Below are 21,153 nucleotides of genomic sequence, written 5' to 3'. Positions count from 1 at the left end.
TTGAGAAAGTGCAAAACAAAGTGATGAGAGCTTATGCTCAAAGTTGAGCATATCATACAATTTTGAAGAGTATGTTCGTCTGACACATGGTTGAATTGGTATGAAATTATGAAACAATAAAAATAATACATGGAGGAAATTATTAAAAGAAAAAATCAAGAGAAAAAAGAGAGCACAAAAACATTCTTACTCAGTTGCAAATTAATTAAAGAGGGCAAAAAAACATAGTAATATTCTGTTGATGCGCCGACCCGACCCGACCCGACAATTAATTTTTAAATTACATGGAATAAAAAAAAAAACTGAAAACACATTCACGTATTTAATATATTCTCAATACGTGTCAAACGGCAATTGGCTAAAACAGCAACCAATGCAATGTGGATGCGTGGATAGAGAGCACACATATTCCATGCAACTTTGTGTAATGATCACATCCTTCTTCTTCCTCCATCTTCTTCTTCTTCTTCATCGTCATCTTCAAGGTTTTTATATACAGACTCTTAATGGAAAAACACCCTCTCTCTCTCTCTCTCTCTCTCATCCTCTGGTTTTTTTTTTTTTTTTTTTTAAGGGTTAATTTTTTCATTGAACGTGTGTGATCAAGTGAGAAAGATATCATGAACCTAAGGCACTAAATCCACCTCCCTTCATCATTTGCTTAAACTCCTTGTAATTCACCATTCCATCTCCGTCCACATCCACCTTCATGATCATTTTCTTGCAATCCTCTACAGTTCTCCCTTGCTTAAGCCCCAAGGAAGCAAGAACTGACCTCAATTCGTCGACGGTGATGAATCCGTCGCCGTTCTGGTCGAAGACGTTGAAGGCTTCTCTCATGTCCTCTTCCTCGTCTTTCTCGTCCATAATCGACTGGTACAGTTCACCGAACTCGTCGATATCTACGCATCCGTCGCCATTGACGTCGATTTTCTCGATCATGTGAGTCAGATCTTTATTAGGGATGAAAATCCCCAAATTCTCCAACGAATCGCTTAATTCCTTCTGAGTGATCCGTCCGTCGCCGTTGCGATCGAACATCTGGAACACTCGCTTTAGTTCCGTCGGATCCATTAGTTAATGAACGTGTGTGGATGAGATCTCGGTCGGCGGGCGACGGCAAGAGGAGATTAAACCGTAACAGAGGAGAAGAGGAAGAAAAAATGAGTGGTGTAGAGGGGAATGGAGGGAAGGCAAACAGAGAGAGAGAGGAGGAATCGATGTGGAAATGGAGATTGTAAAAAAGGGAGAAATCGTGAGCGAAGAATGGGTGGCTGTGGTGGAAGATTGTTTGGTTCCCCACAAAATTTGGGAGAGAAATTAGGGTTTCAAACAAACTTCTAAACACAGAGAGACAAATGAAGAAGATGAACCAACGGTTTCCATGGCCGACCCCTTTTTGAAGGGCTCGCAAATGGTTCACGCGTTTTTTGGGGCACTTTTTTATTCTCTTCCTTTTTTAAATTTAAATAAATAAATAAATAACGATTTTTTATTTATTTATTTCTTTTTCGCTTTTTTTTTTTTTTTTTTTTTTTTTTTTTTTGTAAATAAAATAAAATAACATAAAATAAAAACGCGTAACCATCCATTATTGTGGTTTGGTGGGTGGATTTTGCCTACTAATTAAATTTTTAATTCATTTTTTCCTTCTAAATATAATATAATTCTACTTTATCGAAAGAAATTTCATAAATTATTTAATGGATTTAAAAACTAAATTTTGTTTAGTATTTTTAATTGTTTGTTCCAATTTTTCATAATTAAATTTGAACTTTATATACAACTAGTACACGGGTCGGGTTGTGAGGGTTTGAGAAATCTTTTGGATGAACCAGAAATTTCAGATTGATTAGTTTAGTGACTCGAGCAGCCGAAATAAAATTCATAACTCAACCCTCTATTTTCGAATTTGGTTGAGTTGTTGGGTTGTTTTTTATTTTTTATTTTTTTAAAACCATATTTATCTATCATACTTATTACTAAAATCTCATAAAACTCAACAAGTTACAACACATCGTTAACATTGATTACAAACCTCAAATATCCTTAATCTTCGTAATAATCTTAAAAGTATAGTAAAATTGAATTGTAACTTTATTTTTTAATTAGTCGAGTTAACCCAACAAAAAAAAAAAGTGACAATCTATAAACCGACTTGAATTTTTCAATTTTTCAGAAATTCAACCCAACCCAAACCGAAAAAACTAATCCATAAAGGTTAAATTGACTGAGTTGATCGGGTTCTTGAGCTTTATGTAACACCCTACTATTTATTTTATTTGTTTAAATGTTTTTAGAGTATAATTTATTTATATATATTTATAACTAAATTCATTATATAAAACAATTTTCATTAATAATATTTTATTTTTCTCATGGAAACACTTTGTCTCATATTCCAAGCACTTTTTTTTTTTAATTCTTCTACACGTTATTTAATCTTTTTAACTTGGAGAATATTCTTTGCTTCAAACGTTAATAAATAGGGTTTTTTTTTAATATTCTTTTATAATAACAATAATTTTTATTTCATAGTTGTAGCAATATTTAAATATAATAAAAACATATTTAATTTTTGTCGTACGCTATTCTTTTTTATATTTACTAAGTCAACGTATACTACCTATTGGTTTAATATTATATATTATTATTTTAAAGGAATATTAGGTTGAAAATATATATTTTACGAATGTAAATTTTTAATATTTATATTAAAATTGAATGATAAATCTTAATAAAGGTTGAAAATACTTATTAAAAATATTAAATTTAAATAAATGACAGGAACAACGGGAACGCCACTACAAAATACTCTAGTAAGTTTTAATTATTTTCTAAATTTTAAGAATTTTCTTTCGGCTTTTAAATGATAAATTATTTAAACTAATAAATAAATAATTTACCATTTAAAATAAATTAAAACATTAATTACATTAGTGTACATTTTAAATTATTTAATTTGACGTTGACGGAAAAAAAATCGTACCGTTAAGGGGAATGGGTGTAAAGAGAAGAAGACCGTTGGAGGGACAAAAAATTGGGGACCCGCGTATGAGGAGATTTTTTATGCCGTCGACGGCCAGAGGACTTAGATTAATGGGGTTCTGACACGTGTCCTCATTTCAACTATATCAGTTAACGGCTATCTTCCAAATTGCCGTTGCTTTCTTTTTCCACATAAATTTTATTTTATATAATTATAACTAAAAATATTGAAAATAATAATTATCAAACCCGAACATAATTTAGTGAATAAAAATACTTTATTTTAAGGGTCCGATCTTTTATTTTATAATTATTGAATTAAAAATATGTCTTTTAAATTAAAATTTATCGGTGTTACTATCTTAACGTATTATTTTAAATTTATATATATATAAATTAACAACATGCAACACACTATTTTTCTTAGGAAAAAACATGCAACTCACGAAGAAGAAGTCACCATCCAAAAAAGGCATTATTTATTTATTTTTATATGGTAATAAAATATTTATTAAATTACTTAATAATAAAAAATAAACTTTTAAATATATGATTTTTTTTTTTTTTTTTTTTGGGTTCAAAATTTTTTTATTGCTCAACACTTGGTTATCAATCAACCGTAGTAGTTGCTTCAACATAATGAAGAAAGATGAATGACGATTGGTAAGATAGCGAGAATATTTGAAAAATTCCACTCTACGACCACTGTTTCTACTATGAAATCATCAATTAAAATGACGATTCTTTGGTTCGCTATCTACTCTATACTTTTCAAAACTTTAACATGTAGAGTTGATGCCAAATCAATAGTCGAAGTTTTAATCGAGCAGTGGGTTGACATTAAAACAAAGTGACTTCGAGAAGCTTCAATAGAGAGTATTTTGTGATGGTGAATTTGACAACGTGTTTGACGAAGAATAACATAAAAAGAAAAATAATAATTTTAAATTAAAATAAAAAATAATATTTTTTTTATTATTCTACAAATATCTCAGTAGTAATAAATGAAAATTTAGGACTCAGAATGTAACCTAATCCAAATTTGAGGGACTAAAAATATAATTTTTAAACTGAAAATTAAATAAAGGAAAGTTTAAAATATTTAAAAGCGAAGGACTAAAAATTAAATAAAGGAAAGTTTGAGGACGGAATGTAAAATTTAAATTTTTCAGTCTTATTGGCCGAGTGTTTAAAGAAATAGTCAATACTTTATAAAAGTGTCCCAATTTTACTTTAATATATTTTTTTAAAAATCATAAAATTAGTTATATAAAAATTAATTTAAAATGACTAAATTTAAGATTTATAAACCGACTGTTAAGGATATTTAGTAATAAATTATAGTTTACCATATATATTATATTTTATATTTTATTATAAGGCAAATATTAGATATTTGCCTTATTACCATAGCTATCTTTTCATTTATTAATATTTCCATATCCTTGTAATTTATTTGATTATAAATAAGATAACTTTCACACCATTTAAGTGTGGTGGATTAATCAAACATTCACACCGATACAGCTGAATAATTATTTCATCTTTAAAAACCGTGTTTACAGTTATCGTGTTTATAAACTGACCAAACTACATCTAAAATTGTAGAAACCAGACATATAATAAACACAAAAACGCTGAAAAGAAAGATTATCGTTATAACCAGTCAAAAGTCGCTCGGGCTCGTTCAATGTGTCTCCGAAAAAGCAAATGGAAGGGAACATGAAAGTCAGATATGTAGGCTTAGTTTTATGCACAATAATTGGGTGACCGATAATGTATTCCAAAGAAGAGGGAAATAGAGAGAATAACAACTGCTGTCAGATTCTAAAGTGACAGCTAGGTGACCGCTAGATTTCTTTTTTTTTTTTTTTTTTTTTTAAAAAAGTTGATAATCCAGAAGGTGATGAGCTGGAGGTTTTTGCTGACTCATTTGATTCCTCAATCACAGCCCACATTTCGCCTCCAAATATTAAAGATCCACATGTCATTATTTTCACTATATAATAAATATTATAAAAATGGACGTGTCCTTCATAATTATTTTATTTTTTATTACTATGATTTTTATTTTTATTTTTAAAAAATGTTTAAATTAATTCATTTATAATTTATTCTAATATCTATAAGCTTATTTTTTAAAAAATAAAAAACTAAAAACTAAAATTATGATAACTATTTTCATTTTTTATTTTTTATTTTTTAAATTTATTCTATCGTTTCATTTCCACTATTCTTAAATAAAGAAATGAATTTTTGGTCAAATTTAAAAAATAACATTAATTTTTTAAATATTAATAGAAAGTGGATAACCAAACATAATTTACAACCTTAATTTTTCAAAAACAAAAATCAAAAGTCAAATGGCTATAAAAACGAGCCCTACTTTTTAATTTTCAAGTCAGCCGAACTAAGTCTCGGAGAGCCTCACTCTTTTAAATCCTAAATTCGACATCTTCTTTTTGTGACCTCGAATTCAACTGTTTTTTTCGTCTTATAAATCACTTATTTTCAAAATTAGATTTACGAATCTATAATATGCACGTAGAATTAGACATGCATGGATAAAACACAAATTAGCGATTTTTTAGGTCAAAGAGTCTTCGTTTTGAGTCAACTCAGCTTGATTTTAGTTTCGTCGATTCCAACAATTGTTTCTTTGTTGGTACGAGTTTATTTTAGGTGACTTATTTGGTTCTTGTAATTTAATCATAATAAACTTGTTTTAACTATACTAGCTTGATCTATAAAACATAACGTACAATTATAAAGTCAATCGTTAAATTCTTCATAATCGTTTGAGATAGTAGCTGATGTCTTATCCATAAAGTCATGCTCAAGGTGACAAATTCTCAGTCAAATTCACATGTCACTCAGACAAAAACTTCAATAAAACGACTATACTAATGACATCTACGTGAGCAATACGTCTCCAATGTTGATGCAAAATCTGAGGGAAGAAAGTTTCATTTGGTTTGCTCGTATTTCAATGATGAATTTGTTTATTCAAAAGATGGGGCGACCCAGAACGAAGTGATTAGAATAAGGTGATCAGACGACCGAAATGAGGTGACCTAGAATGATGGGATTCGAGATGGAGGAACCTGTGACCGTTCAGAAAAAATGGAAGTAAGTCAAGTGGAGGAGGCACGGGCTTGCAAAAAGTATGTCACGTGAGGAGATGGGCTTACCTCGACCTATAACACCTAATATATTAATTTTTTAAAATTAATAGAAAATTGAAGTTTACATTTCAATGAACTTTATAGCTTTTTAATTTTTTAATTTTTTTTTTTTTTTATTTAGCATGTTTGAATTTAAGTTAAACTTAGTCAAAAATTTATTAAGTACGAAATTGAAAAAATTTAGAACTTTATTGAATTACAAAATAAAAAAATAAAAAATAAAAATAGAAATCGAAGCCGTGACTGTTTGAGAATTAAGATCTTATTCTGGAAAGCAGTTTCCTTAATCGACTCATCGCAAAGTAAAAGTTCGAACAAATCGTTACTATCTGCTTGCTTTCTTGGACAATTTCTATTCAGGTACCGTAAATTTTCTTTGTAATTTCTGAGTTTCTTTACTTAATGCGTGTAATTACCAGAGATTTGTACTACTTGTGTCAATGGAATCTAGATTTTGTTTTGACTCAGAACCCAATCTGTTCATTATATTTCAAAATTTTGTCATTATCTCGATTTTCTCGGTAGCCAAACAGATTCGTGATTGTGAAACGCAATGGGAACTTCCGACGTTTTGGCGTTGGAGACATAATGAGTTTAATTGGGTTTACGGAATTGGTTTTGTTCACCATGGCTCGGTGACTAGAAGTGGAAGTGGGTTGACTTTCGATTTGGGGAAGTTGTCGTGTTACGTTTAATGTTCTGAGCTGACCGGAGTTTAGATTGTTCATTTGTCTGTCTATTTGATTGGCTGAAGGTACTGACTATCCCTAACTTCCCTGAATTCATACCTCAGGTCCTTAACTTCGTGAATGATAAAGAATGAGGTTGGTTTGATGAGCTTCCCTGCAGATGCATATTCATGTGTTGTTTGATGAGATTAGAACTGAGGTTGGTTTTACTTGTAGGAATTTACCTAAGATTTTGTTCGTTTTGGCTTGTTGAATGATAAAGAATTCAGTAACCTGCAGTTTAGAACTTTGTGTGGTGAGCTTACTTAGAAGTTAGAACTTGAGCCGTTCCCTGTTTCCTAAGGAACTGATTATGTTACCATTGCATAAGTTAAATAAAAGGGGAGGAGCTGCTTTGGCTTTATAGTGTTTCAGAAAGTTCCTAGAGCTGTGTTCTTTCAAGGTTTTCGTTGTCTCCTGTGAACGAGCCTCCTTATCCTTTCCAAGTTTGTTGGATAGAAATGATTGCCCATGAAATCTTCTTTCTGTGCGAACCTCCAAACCGACTTGGAAGCCATGGCAACATGTCTTATTCTAGGTTCTCTATCCTTAAGTCCCCTGCCTAATTGAAACCTCTGTGCAACTTGCATTGCTTGGTTTTTTGAAAAAAGGCATAGAGGAGCACATTAAGAAGAGTGTAGGTTGTAAGTCCCACGTTGCTGACAGGAGCACGCTGCACGGTTTGAAAAATACGACTGTGACACTTGGCAAGCTAGCAAGCTAGCAAGTTAAGATTGTTTTAAGATTATTCTACATCCTTTGGGAAATTTTCTATGCATACATTTCTCTAATCTGTTCTTGATTCTTTCCACTATTGGATGTAAAAAAGTGAAATTTGAAGGGTGAAGTGTATATACCACGTAGGATAAAGATCCCTTCTCAGACTACAGCCCCAAAATGATCATCCTGGAAGAACTTCCGGTTTATCAGTATTGACGCTCACAACTCATAGGTTATCCTGTTGATATTCTCATACAAGCGACCTTTTACAGAATTTCCAGGATTTTGAAGGCTTTTGTTACTCTTCTTTTCTTTAATAATAAGAAGATTTTTGATCCTTTATTTTGTAGTTGTGATATGCGTAGTTGATCTGAAATTACTTAAGTGTGTTCTGCCTTCAATTTGCCCGATAGAGTTTTTAATAATATGATCGTGAAGTTTATCTTCCATCTGTCGTTTTGGGAGAAGGGAAGATTTTATGGCAAGCTGGGATGTGTGGTTTGTTACGAGGTCTTTGGGAGAGAGAAATAATAAAATTTTCAGGGTCTGATAGGGAGTCGTTTGATGTTTGGTCCCTTGTGAGATTCCATGTTTCTCTTTGGGTATTGGTGAAGAAATCTTTATATAATTATTAAGTCTTATTTTGCTTGAGAGTCCCTTTCTGTAAAGTAGCTCCTTTTGTGGAGTTTACTTTGTGTATGCTCTTATATTCTTCCATTGTCTCTTAAATGAAAGTTGGGGTTTTCATAAAAATAAGAAGAAGAAAAAAGAAAAAAGAAAAAAATTATCATTAGCCACTAGTGATGGTTGTGCTGAATTGAATTCTCCCTCAGCTTTGTTTCATTACAGAGCCGTTGAGAGCTTTTTCTGAAACAACCTTCTTAGAAAATCTGCAATAATCACGACGAGGAATAGGAAAAGAAAAGTTCCATGTCCAAGACATTCTTTTACTTCAATTTTACCTCTTGGTTTACCGTCATGAGAACTGAGAATCTAGATTTGCATTTGGAAAGGAATTTACAAGCATTGATAACCAAACTAATTAAGTGGAAATCTATCCTGCAGCTGTTTGCTGTTTCTTTCTTCGGAAGACATGTAAAGATTTCAGGAAGCATTCTGCACCTCTAAAGAAATTATAGAACATCCTAAGGATATAGACTACAATGACATCCTAACACTTTTTCAAGAATTTGAAATTTTAGAATAAAGAAGAAATCTAATCGTGTCGGGGGGGGGGGGGGGGGATTAATTATGAATCATTACTTGTAATTTTATTTAAAGAGGACATCCAGTGGTACAAAAGAATATTTTCATGTGCATTAATTCAATTTGTTTTCTATGCAAAAACTAACTGCATTATATAAAGGGTCAATACTGTGGTAATTCTAAATTTTTTGTGGCTCGGCTCAATTGACGAAATCAAAAGTTTAATGTCTGTGTAACAATGCCTATACATCTTCGGATTTATAGGTACTGGATTCATAATATATTTATAAAATACTAAAAAGTAAACCACAAAGTGAGTAGCTTAAGCGTAAATTCGTCTCTGGTGTATTGGTCTTTCGGCCTTGTCATCTATTCTTTTGCATGTTTTGTATCCTGATAGTTCTTCTTGCTGTCAAATAAAGTAATGGATGAAGATCCTTTTCTTGTTCAAACTCTTCCTCTTCAGGACGCCAATTGAAAAACAGAACGGGTGGTCAAATCAGTTTATAGATGTGTAAATTGTTTGTCAATGAATTATTTCCTGCATTTGTGAAGAAGTATTTAAACATTTAACATTTATTTTGCAACGTAATATTCGAGCAAATGTCCTTTCTGAAAAATGTCCGTACTAGAATGGCTTTGGCAGTGTAATACATTATGGGAAATCATTAACATAATCTTTGACATGACTAATACAGTGCTAGTCAAAAAGTGATTCAAAGAGTAAGCCCTGACATTATGGGAAATCATTAACATAATCTTTGACATGACTAATACAGTGCTAGTCAAAAAGTGATTCAAAGAGTAAGCCCTGACTAGAACTATTGGTTTCAGGTGATATGACGGGAAACATACCTGAGATCCAAAGTAGATGTGTAGAGAACGATACATGTCTCGCTGACAATGCAAATGCGTCTGCTGGTTCTCCTAAAACTTCTCCAGAAGTCTTCCCATCTGCTATTGAATTCTATGTCTGGTCTGATGAGGGGATTAATCTGTTCGTGGATTTAAATTCTAGCCCTTTGGACTGGACCGAAAGATTAAAAAATGAGGTTTACATCTGTGAGAGCATCTACAGAGACAAATGTCTGCAACAGAATCTCTGTTGGTTTAAAGGTCATAAAGAATTTGCCAAGTCTTTTCAGTGGAACAATCATCCTGGCCTATTGAAGGATGACTATTTACAGAAAGAGGCTCCATCCAGTTCGAACCTGATGACAGATAAATGCATGGTGACTGACCAACTAGATGAAGCTAATGGATCTGTAATATTCTCTGCAATTACGTCTCATGCCATTAATGCAGATGCATTTGAGCATTTAGATGAAGCTCAGACAATCATTTCTTCTGAAACTGATTTTGATGTGCAGAACCAGAAACTTGCTGGGTCTGGAATTTGTACTGAAGAGGATAATCGTGAAATGAATCTTGATAATGATATGAACAATGCTTTACGAAAAACAGATATTTCTGATCCAGTTTCTGGTGGTCCATCTAGTCTTTCCACATCAGACCATCAAAATCTTATACTTGAAAGTGATATTTGCGAAACTTCAACACTACAGAATAGCTGCCGTATTTTAAATCTCTCTGTGGATAATCCAGGAAGCTTAGCCGCTGGTTTTATGGACGTGGAATCATCAGATATTGAACAATGTCCTACAGACGTTTCTGATTACAGCTTGCAAACAAGTGCAGAGAAGTTGGTAAGGTGTTGTTTCGTTGCCAATTTGCTTGTGTTCTGCATCTATGAGTATATCATGGTCGCTATATTTCTAATTTTCAAAAATCTTCAAATTGCGTACGATTGTCAGTCTGATGATCGTCCCCCTAGGCTCTTATCCCCCGCCTTCTTCTTCCTTTTTTTTTAGTGGGTTGTTGGGAGAGGAGTCCCACCTTGGCTAATTAACAAAAAGCAAAAGCAAAGCCACGAGAGCTTATGCTCAAAGTGGACAATATCATACCATTGTGGAGATCCGTGATTCCTAACCGGGGTCTCTAATACACTGTTTTTAATTAAAAAACAATAAAATTGTGTATGATTATAGATATGGATGAAGCATGGGAGTTGGTTTGCTTTTAGCTTCTAGATGGAGTTTTTGGTTACAATTCTTTTACTACTAATTCCTTGATAGCCAGTTGGATAGGCATTCTATGAACTCCTTTGACCTTTTTATTTGGGATGATTCTTATTACTTCCTATCTTCCTTTTTGTAAATTATTCTTGTTTGATGGATGTTTCACGTATATGGATAATGAGCATTTTTGCAATGAAAATCTTGATACCGATTTTTTTCCTACCGTAAAAAAACGAAGAAATTACAGTTGTTTTTCTCGCTTCAATCACTCTATGGATTGTGATATGATATCTTTGCTTGCAGGAGAGGAACAACTTAAGTGCAACAATGGAGATTTCAGAGTAAACATTTTTCTAATGCGAGGCCTTTTAACTATCTTAACTTGTGGTTTGATGCCATCATTCCATTTTTTTTTTCCAGATACTCTCAATTTCCTGAATCTTTGGAGAAGCCGTTGCCTGTATCTCATATTCTCGAATCTAATGGAGCACATAAGAGGAAGAAACTCACTAAAAATGAAACAAGACGTTGTTATAGTGAACCAGATAGAAGAGTTTTAAGAAGTGTAACTAAAAAACGGGGGCTGCTTAGAAGATCCAGGCGGCTCATTTTAAAGGTCCAATACTCAATTCATTATGACCTTTTACCCCTTTGTATGATTAAATTCTTATCATTTGATGAAAATACTTATGCGTATAGTTCATTTTATTAGACTGTGAGTTCGTAAAGTGCATTGGGACATGATGGAACATGGAAGGATCGGTTTCTTCACATCTACAGTGGTCTAAGGAAGAATCACATTAATAGTACGTATGAATATCTTTATTATGTGTTTTCTCCTGGAAAGGCTGTTCATTTTGAGAATTTTAAAATCGATCAGCTTATTTTAGAAATGTATTACTCCAACAATAATTTTTGGAACTTGAATTGGCTTAGTAATACATCATATCGCATAGATGGTAATAGATGTAGGCGTCCAGATTCAGAATTCTTATAATTGTGGATTGTCGTTGCTGTTGTCATGGGATTGTTTCCATCTGAAGAAAATGCTTTCAAGCGTCAATGATCGAAGATCGCCCAGATTTCAAAGGTTAACTTTCGTGTTTATGCATTTTCAAAATCGAATCGGTCAATTTTAGGGCCTGTTTGGAATGCTTTTTCAAGTAGTTAAAAAATGATCTTTTCAAAATGAACATAGTACGATGGTAATTGACATGTACTACTTCTCCAATCTTAAGATCGGAGGTTAAAGTCTCCATACTCCACTTGTTATAAGTGTTTCACTAGAAATAGATATGTGACTCTCGATAACATTCCGTGAGATATGGTTTTTCCCTCAGGAGACGTATCTTGTTTTAACCTAAATAGATAGATCCCTATCGCCCCCCTAGGAGACGTGTCTTGTTTTTCCCTCACCCCATTAAATACAAATCTAGCTTTTTGATCTTTGATGATACTTCCAACTGCCCCTAACAAGATTGACATTTTGTGTCCCTAAGATTGTAACTTGTTGCAGGTTGCGTTGAATCAAACATCTTTTTCCTGGGAAAGAACAAGCTTGTATTGCAGGTTTCTTCTTTAGTTGAATGGTAACAACTCTTTATGATGTTATGGAAGAAATCATGTGTGTAATGCTGGTGAGTTTCTTATGTGAAGGAATTCGTATAAACAAGATTCTTTAGTGACACATTTCTGAGTTCATTATATGATGATACTCACTTTAATAAAAATGAGTTTTAGAATGTTTCTTGTCTTCTTAGGCCTGGTTGAAATTGGTCCTAGAACACTCTCTACAAATCTCTCCTACCTCGAGCCTCGGAGAATCTTTTCCTCGATCATCGTAAAAATATATGAAGCATTTCGTAGGAATGGGCATTGACAGAGTAGTGACGCCTTTCCCGTCCTTGCCTCGTGTACATCTCTAAATCAGCCACACTACTTTTTCTAATGAGTTTTATAATATCGCTGATTTACGGTGAGACACATGATTCATTAATGTAGTTTTGAATAAATGAAATTGAAGGAGTATTGAATCATAAGTTTCCTTGAGCTTTTATGTTGTATGGGCTAGACTTTAAATAGATTCTACCCGCGTTTCATAGGTTCTTATGTCTCCACTTATTGAAATAATATAGTCGGTGCTACCTAAATATTAAACTAACCAAATAGATAAAAAATTAAAATATCAACCATCTATTAATTTTTTTAAATATAATACACCAACGAATCAAATAGATATAACTTGGAGCGGGTCTAAGAAATTGAATGTTTTTGACGTACCTAACTCCTTTCCAACTTACCAATATAATCCTAACATAAGCAACAACTACAATTATATGTTTTCAGATAAAAATTCCAATTATGAACCGTGTTATAATTTAATGTTTTTAATTTGGGAATATAATCTTTAAAATCTTCTATGATAGGTGGTTACAACAAAATATTCTCGGAGTTTAATCATTTATTTGATTAATGATATCGACTTTTATCGATTATAAAAAAAATTTTAAAAAAGAAATTAATAGGAGCTTATTAGGAAATCAATGGTTGAAATTCGTGTATTTGTAACGACCCAAATCTACCGCTAGCAGATATTGTTCTCTTTGGGCTTTCCCTTTCGAACTTCCTCTCAAGGCTTCAAAACGCTTATGCTAGGGAAAGGTGGTGATTTGTTCTCCTCTCCAACCAACGTGCGACATCAAAATTATATGTTATTTAATATTTGAAAACGTTATTTTTGAAGGTGAAATAAAATAGGTTTTAAATACCTAAAAAATTGAATTTGAATATATAATAAATCAAAATTCACAATGTGGTTGTTGAAGCAACTTGTCATTTTCTTGGTCCAAATTATGAATGGACAGCTTCATATTTTTGTGGTTTCATTAAATTAGAATAATAAATAAATAAATAAATAAATAAATAAATAAATAAATAAATAAATAAATAAATAAATAAATAAATAAATAAATAAATAAATAAATAAATAAATAAATAAATAAATAAATAAATAAATAAATAAATAAATAAATAAATAAATAAATAAATAAATAAATAAATAAATAAATAAAGTTGAGGTAAAGATAAGGCCAACCAAAGCCCTATCCTCAATAATACAAACACAAGTCTTAAAAAGGGCATCAATGCTTCTCCTTCAATGCTCTTAAATCCTTTCATATATTATATTCATACTTCTTTTTTATCCTATGCCAGCGTTTACGACATTTTTGTCACCAACCGACAGTAATAAAATGTGAACGTAAAAAAAAATTCAATGACGTAAAAACTCAATCAACTCAACTTAATCGATACTGTTTAGGTCGAGTTATGAACTTATTGAGTTGAATCAAGTATATAAGTGTATATATATATATATACCTGTTTTTATCTAATTTTAAAATAAAAATAAGGTTGGATTTAAAAAATGTTAAATTTACGACTCGAACAATTAGATTGAATCTAAAAAAATGTTCAAACTCAACTCAATCCAACCCATAAACACCCAGAATAAATTGCTGACATAATTGTTGGACTCGAGGAAAAAAAAATTGCATAAAAATATTATAAAATTGAATTGAATATAAAAATATAATATATTATTAAATCAATAATATATATATATATATATATATATATATATATATATATATCATAAATGTGTTACCAAAAGTCAATGTTGAAATAAATAATTTAAAAATAGGCACACCCCATCACACAAATCTATAAGGCAATTGCACTTCAAACATACTAAAAAAAAACTCATTAAATAATATATAATATATATATTATTAATAATACGAGTAGATCATAAGAATTTGAACGTTTGACTTTAAGAAAAGAAGTACGCGTTAATTACTACTGAGCTATGCTTAGAGGGTATTCAAACGACCGCATAACGTGAATTTTAGACATGATGCGTTACTGTTAACGTATTCACAAAATATTTTTAAATGTAATGCACAAAACGATAATAATTTTATGAAATGATTAAAAAATATTTAAAAAAATTGGAAGTTAGTATCTATACGTGCTAAAAGGACGTGTGTTTTATCTCTTTGAAACATTTCAAGACAAGTAGATAACGTGGTCATGCATAGCAGATATAATTACCATATAATAAGTTTTTTTTACAGCATTATATGAGAAATTACAATTTTAATTTTAGTTTGAATAAATTTACGAGGTCGACACCATTGTTTAAACGTTTATAGGTACATCAATTATACTCGTAATTAATGATCATGATTTCGACACAATATAGCATAAGAAAATAGAGTCTACTAAATAAATCGAGCCAAATTTGACGAGAAAATTATCGCTCATTAGTCCTAATAAATAAATATTCAAGTCATAATGTTATGATCAAGGTATTAAATTTTCGTGGACATGTCGACATTCGCATCGATATTTCACGAAATGTTGAAGTATTTTAAGTTTATTTATTAATAAAACCCTAAACCCTAAACCCTAAAATTTTCTGACATCGAAAAAGTAGAAATTTACTTCAAATTTGGAACGGTATAAAAACGACTATTTATTTCACTTTAAAATTATATTTTAAGTTTATTCAATTTCTTTCTTTAAAATTTAACTTTTTTTTTTTTTTTTTTTGAAAAAGAGTTCCATAAAAAGAAGATTTTTTTTTTTTTTTAAAAAAAATTACTGTGAATATAAAATAAATTTAATTATTTATCGTAAAAGTTAATCTTTATACAGAATAACACTAAAAAAACCAGTTATATATCACGGGTTTTGCTTTAAGATTGAGAAATCAAATCAAATGTAGTTACGAGCATCTAACCGGTGCTTCATAGATGAAAACGTAGATTATGCAGTAATGTCTGAAAATCAGAACAAAATAAAAAATACAGTGTTATTATCACGGATTTTATTTTAAGAGTGAATATCATATACAAATGTAATTACGAACACCTCACCGACGCTTCATAGATCAAAATATAGATCAGAGGTGACAATTTATCGAAAAATTATGCAACAAAATTAAAAATAGAAATGAATTAGGTTAAAAGATTTCAAAGATAAATGAAGTTTTGCACCCGAACTTTTTGACTTAGAAGGAACCTTACTTTTTGACCAACATTCAATAATGTTACTTCTCGGTTTAATTCATAATGCATTTAGAATTAAATGGTCTTGAAAAAATAAAATAAAATAAAAAATAAAAATAAAGTAAGGATTTTTTTTTTTTAAATAATAGAAATAATATAATTATTTTTGATATACCATTTAAATGTTTTAAATTTAAAAGAAGAAAAAAATAACTTTAAATGTACTCATAAAAAATTAACCTCAAATTTTTATTTTATTTTTTTAAACATGAGAGATAATTCATACTTAAAAAAAAATAATTTTTTTTAATAACTTTTAAAAAAATCTTTTTGATTTAAATTCCATTAAGATTCTTTTATTTTTCGTTTAGTTTAGATACTCATTTCGATTCATGTATTCTTAAAGGCGAACATTTTAGTTTTAATTTTTTTTTTTTCAGTTTGAAACGTTTATAGAACGTGTCAGAATTTTCCAAACAATTATCAAAATTTACGCTTGCTGAAATTACAGGAACCAAAACGCACGTTTTTTTTTAATACAAGGACTATATGAATAAACAGTTTTGAAAGTACTGGGCAACTGAAATGAACGGAAGTAGTTTCAAAATATATAAATGTCAACAGAAACATAGTCCAACTGTAAAACTACTCATTCGTTTGAGGTCGGAGGGTCAAATTCACGTATTTTTTGTACTAAAAAATGTGAGCGCGTAGATTATAACTTTTTTTTTTTTTTTTGGAATTTTACGATTGTATAGTTAGAGATCGAATCCTCGATATCCATTGTGAGATCCCAGTCGATTGGAGAGGGGAACGAAATATTCCTTATCAGGATGTGAAAAAATCGTGAGGCTGACGACGGTACGTAACGTGCCAAAACGGACATTATTTATTAGCGATGGGCATAGGATACACCCACGATACAGCTCGTGGCCATTAACGTTTTGACTGGTTGAATTATGATGACGGATGAAGTCAAACCTCAAGATATATATATAAAATATTTGAAAAAGTATATATATTAAGAAGAAAATTATGGATATTTTATTGTAATAGAAAAATTGTAACGGCACAAATGAAGCAATGGATAAAAGAAACTGAAATGATGAAATTAAGAACTCAGCAGCGAAAAACCACAGACACATGAACAAAAATGGTGGAAAATGCTTTTTTCTGATAATCTCAACTGCCGTTTTTGATTTGGACAAAAAGTACAAGAATTAATTTCGATCGAGAGAGAGGCAGAGCAGCGCCTTGTTTGTTCCATTAATTCTCCCGTTTCTGTGATATGCAGTGACGGATAGCTTCGAAACCAGAAGACGCCCATTCCAGTTTTTGAAGAAATTTGAATCGGCGGGGCAAGAAGACAATGCCGCTTCGATTATTCGTTGGTGAGGTCAAAGATTGATCGAAATCGTTTAAAGAAAAAGGGGAAAAAGGGGGAAAAGTAGCACTGTTTTTGGGGGATTGAGTGGTGGAGTGCAGTAATCCAGGCATGAAAAGATCAAAATCGCATTAACTTCTCATTTAATGTCTTCACCTACGCTTTTCCCAATGTCAGAAGTTGTAGTTTCGGCATTTAAGTTTCTTTTCTTTCTCATTTCATCGCAACCTTTTCCCTTCTTCTTTTCTTGCTCTGTTCTTCCTTTTTCCCTACAGCAATTCTCATGATTCTCTTCTTTTTTCTAGATCGGAAGGCGATTTCGTGGAAGCAGCCATGGAGGTTTAATGGGTAATTTTGTTGCTTCGTTTTTGCCTTATCTGAATCTGGTTGAATCTGAGGAATATTTGCTTTATGAATGTATTGGGATTTGGAACAGAATGGGAGTGGATTTTACATTGCTTGCTTCTTGTTTTCTTAAATTGTAATGTTTTTCTGTTTGTTCATGGGACATTTGAACTGGAGATTGTTCTTCATTCTTTGAGTGATTGATTCTTTTGTTCTTGAACAAGATGTTTGGCTGGAGAGGTGGATTGTTTGTAGAACTGGTTGTTTTTGCAGATATGTGTTTTTTAGTGTCTGGTTTAGGTTCAATGTCTCCTGTTGCTGTGTCTTATGGCGAGAAAGGGCCTGTTTTCTGTGGTTTAAAGTCAGATGGGTCTAGTCTTGTGAGCTGTTTTGGTTCAAATTCAGCCATAACTTATGGAACCCCTTCTCATTTCCCTTTCATTGGTCTTACTGCTGGTGATGGGTTTGTTTGTGGGCTTCTTTTGGATTCAAACCAACCTTATTGTTGGGGAAGTAGTGGCTATGTTCAAATGGGTGTTCCTCAGCCTATGAGCAAAGGAGCTCAATATCAAGAAATCAGTGCTGGTGATTATCATCTCTGTGGACTTCGAATGCCTTTGACTGGAAGGCGTAGGAACATGTCTTTTGTGGATTGTTGGGGATATAACATGACTAGAACCTTTGAGTTTGATGGCCCTATCGAGTCGATCTCGGCGGGGTCTGAGTTCAATTGTGGACTGTTTTCTCTTAATAGAACTGTTTTCTGTTGGGGTGATGAGACAAGCAGCCGGGTGATCAGTTTGATACCTAAAGATATGAGGTTTCAAAAGATTGCCTCTGGTGGATATCATGTTTGCGGGATTCTAGAGGGCGTGAGGTCGAGAGCGTTCTGTTGGGGAAGGAGCTTAGACATTGAAGAGGAGATTTCGGTAGCATATTCGGGTGAAGGAAATGTTGACTTGGTTCCTGTTGATCCATTAGCTTCTGTTGTTGGGGGCAAGTTCCATGCCTGTGGGATCAAAAGCTCGGACCGTGGTGTGATTTGTTGGGGCTTTACGGTCAAACCGAGTACTCCAGCACCAGATGGGATTCAAGTTTACGACATTGCAGCTGGAGATTACTTCACCTGTGGAATTCTAGCTGAAAAATCTCTCCTGCCTGTCTGCTGGGGGCTTGGATTTCCTACTTCTCTACCTTTAGCTGTCTCTCCTGGAATCTGTAAAGCAACTCCTTGTGCTCCGGGTTTCTACGAAATAAGCCAAGACAAAGCTCGGTGTAAGTCGCCGAGTTTTCATGTTTGTATGCCCTGCAGTACTGCTTGCCCTCCTGGGATGTACCAAAAATTTGAGTGTTCCTTAAAATCTGATAGGCAGTGCGAGTATAATTGTTCAAGTTGCTTTTCTGGTGAATGCATATCAAACTGTTCATCTATGATATCAAATGGTTTGTTGGTGAAGAAAAATGGTAAGCTCTGGTCTATGCAGCTGCCAGTTCTTGTAGCTGAGATTGCTTTTGCTGTGTTTTTGATAGCTATTGTGTCGATAACTGCGATCTTTTACGTTCGATACAAGCTACGGAACTGCCATTGCTCGGGAAAGGAGTTGAAGTCAAAGAAGAACAAAGTGACAGTCTCTGCCTTCCAGAAGGAAAGCTATAAAATACGTCCGGACTTAGATGAGCTGAAGATAAGGCGGGCTCAGATGTTCACCTATGAAGAACTCGAGAGAGCAACGTGTGGGTTTAAGGAAGAGTCTATTGTGGGAAAGGGGAGTTTCTCTTGTGTTTTTCGAGGTGTTTTGAAGGACGGGACGGTCGTAGCAGTCAAACGAGCTATAATGTCTCCTAATATGCAGAAGAATTCAAAAGAGTTCCACACTGAACTTGACTTGCTATCAAGATTAAACCATGCCCATTTGCTTAATCTGCTTGGTTATTGTGAAGAAGGTGGAGAGAGGCTTCTGGTTTATGAGTTCATGGCTCATGGCTCCTTGTATCAGCACCTTCATGGCAAGAACGAGACCTTAAAAGAGCAATTAGATTGGATAAGAAGGGTTACAATTGCAGTCCAAGCAGCCAGGGGAATCGAATACTTGCATGGCTATGCTTGTCCTCCCGTCATTCATCGAGACATTAAGTCGTCAAACATTCTCATCGACGAAGAGCACAATGCTCGAGTCGCTGATTTTGGCTTGTCGTTGTTGGGACCAACAGATAGTAGCTCTCCATTAGCTGAGCTACCAGCTGGGACACTTGGCTATCTCGATCCTGAATACTATAGACTTCATTACCTTACCACAAAGTCCGATGTGTATAGCTTCGGTGTTTTGCTACTAGAAATTCTCAGTGGTCGAAAAGCCATTGATATGCAATATGAAGAAGGTAACATAGTAGAATGGGCAGTGCCTTTGATAAGATCTGGAGATATCTCTGCAATTTTAGATCCGATATTAAAACCGCCCTCCGATATCGAAGCCTTGAAGAGGATTGCAAATGTAGCTTGCAAATGTGTGAGAATGAGAGCTAAGGAGAGGCCATCAATGGACAAAGTGACAACTGCATTAGAGCGTGCTCTCGCCCAACTGATGGGAAGTCCGTGTAACGAACAACCGATCTTACCAACGGAGGTGGTTTTGGGAAGCAGCAGACTACACAAAAAGTCATCTCAAAGATCATCGAACCGTTCAGTGTCCGAAACGGATATAGCAGAAGCTGAGGATCAAAGGTTCGAGTTCAGAGCTCCGTCGTGGATTACATTCCCGAGCGTGACGTCGTCCCAGAGGAGGAAATCCTCAGTGTCAGAAGCAGATGTTGATGGAAAGAATTTGGAAGGAAGAAATGTAGGGAATTGTGGAGGTGTTGGGGATGGATTGAAGAGTTTAGAGGAAGAGATTGGGCCTGCTTCCCCTCAGGAAAAGCTGTTTTTGGAGCACAATTTCTAAAGTTGAGAGACTCTTCAAAACAAAAAACAATCAAAATTCCAAAGCTTTTGAGTTTTATTTTCTCTAACAACTTACTTTTTTGTTGTTGTATGTTCCAGTTTGTGAATACCCATTTCTTTGAACATTAGCTGCCTTGATCGTTTCTTCTCAAACGTGAATAACTAACAAATTATAATGTGAGATCTCAAATCGAGTGACGATGGTAACAAAACAAACATTCTTTATAAGAGTGTGAAAATCTTTTCTAAAACATTGAGAGGAAAAAGTTGGAAGGAAAAGTCCAAAGAGGATGAGAAAAACTTAGAAGGGAAAGCCCAAAAAGAACAATAATTACTATCAATAAGTTTGGGTTGTTGCATATAATCTATTAACTCTCTCTAGTAGGTAAATTATTCAAGTTCCTCATTCCACTCAAGGCTTTGTCGTTTGGTAGTAACGAGTAGCGTGCATAAACACCGAGAATGACCATGGAGAACAAGACTTGAGAGACCTACTATTCCAACCCATTGAA

General features: G+C 33.0%; 3 protein-coding genes across 10 annotated transcripts; 2 read left to right on the top strand and 1 right to left on the bottom strand.

Annotated features, from left to right (window-relative positions):
• Window positions 1-171: 171 nt before the first annotated feature.
• LOC111789943 (Calcium-binding EF-hand family protein) lies at window positions 172-1,396 on the bottom strand. Its single transcript, XM_023670677.2, has one exon. It carries the CDS (start codon window positions 1,072-1,074, stop codon window positions 619-621), a length of 456 nt encoding a protein of 151 aa, XP_023526445.2. The 5' UTR covers window positions 1,075-1,396; the 3' UTR covers window positions 172-618.
• Window positions 1,397-6,406: 5,010 nt separating this feature from the next.
• LOC111790659 (uncharacterized) lies at window positions 6,407-12,944 on the top strand. Of its 7 annotated transcripts, XM_087122389.1 has the most exons (8): window positions 6,407-6,533; window positions 9,662-10,092; window positions 10,198-10,533; window positions 11,209-11,246; window positions 11,326-11,521; window positions 11,618-11,711; window positions 12,422-12,542; window positions 12,666-12,944. In XM_087122389.1, exons 2-6 carry the CDS (start codon window positions 9,667-9,669, stop codon window positions 11,630-11,632), a joined length of 1,011 nt encoding a protein of 336 aa, XP_086978515.1. In that variant the 5' UTR covers window positions 6,407-6,533; window positions 9,662-9,666; the 3' UTR covers window positions 11,633-11,711; window positions 12,422-12,542; window positions 12,666-12,944. The 7 variants fall into 7 exon arrangements, with proteins under 7 accessions (XP_086978515.1, XP_086978509.1, XP_086978513.1 ...); XM_087122383.1 differs by having other exon boundaries at window positions 9,662-10,533; XM_087122387.1 differs by having other exon boundaries at window positions 9,662-10,533; window positions 12,405-12,542.
• Window positions 12,945-17,076: 4,132 nt separating this feature from the next.
• Window positions 17,077-20,766, top strand: CR4 (crinkly4). Of its 2 annotated transcripts, none has more exons than XM_023671652.2 (2): window positions 17,077-17,365; window positions 17,664-20,766. In XM_023671652.2, the coding sequence occupies exon 2, from the start codon at window positions 17,928-17,930 to the stop codon at window positions 20,640-20,642; it is 2,715 nt and encodes a 904-aa protein (XP_023527420.2). In that variant the 5' UTR covers window positions 17,077-17,365; window positions 17,664-17,927; the 3' UTR covers window positions 20,643-20,766. The 2 variants fall into 2 exon arrangements, with proteins under 2 accessions (XP_023527420.2, XP_086978508.1); XM_087122382.1 differs by having other exon boundaries at window positions 17,077-17,467.
• The last annotated feature ends 387 nt before the right edge of the window (window positions 20,767-21,153 follow it).

The sequence above is a fragment of the Cucurbita pepo genome, chromosome 3 (genome assembly GCF_057944985.1).
Source record: "Cucurbita pepo subsp. pepo isolate OVF chromosome 3, ASM5794498v1, whole genome shotgun sequence".
NCBI lineage: Eukaryota > Viridiplantae > Streptophyta > Magnoliopsida > Cucurbitales > Cucurbitaceae > Cucurbita > Cucurbita pepo.
The sequence above is the reverse complement of the archived record's forward strand: the minus strand, read 5'-3'. Positions and strand labels throughout refer to the sequence as shown.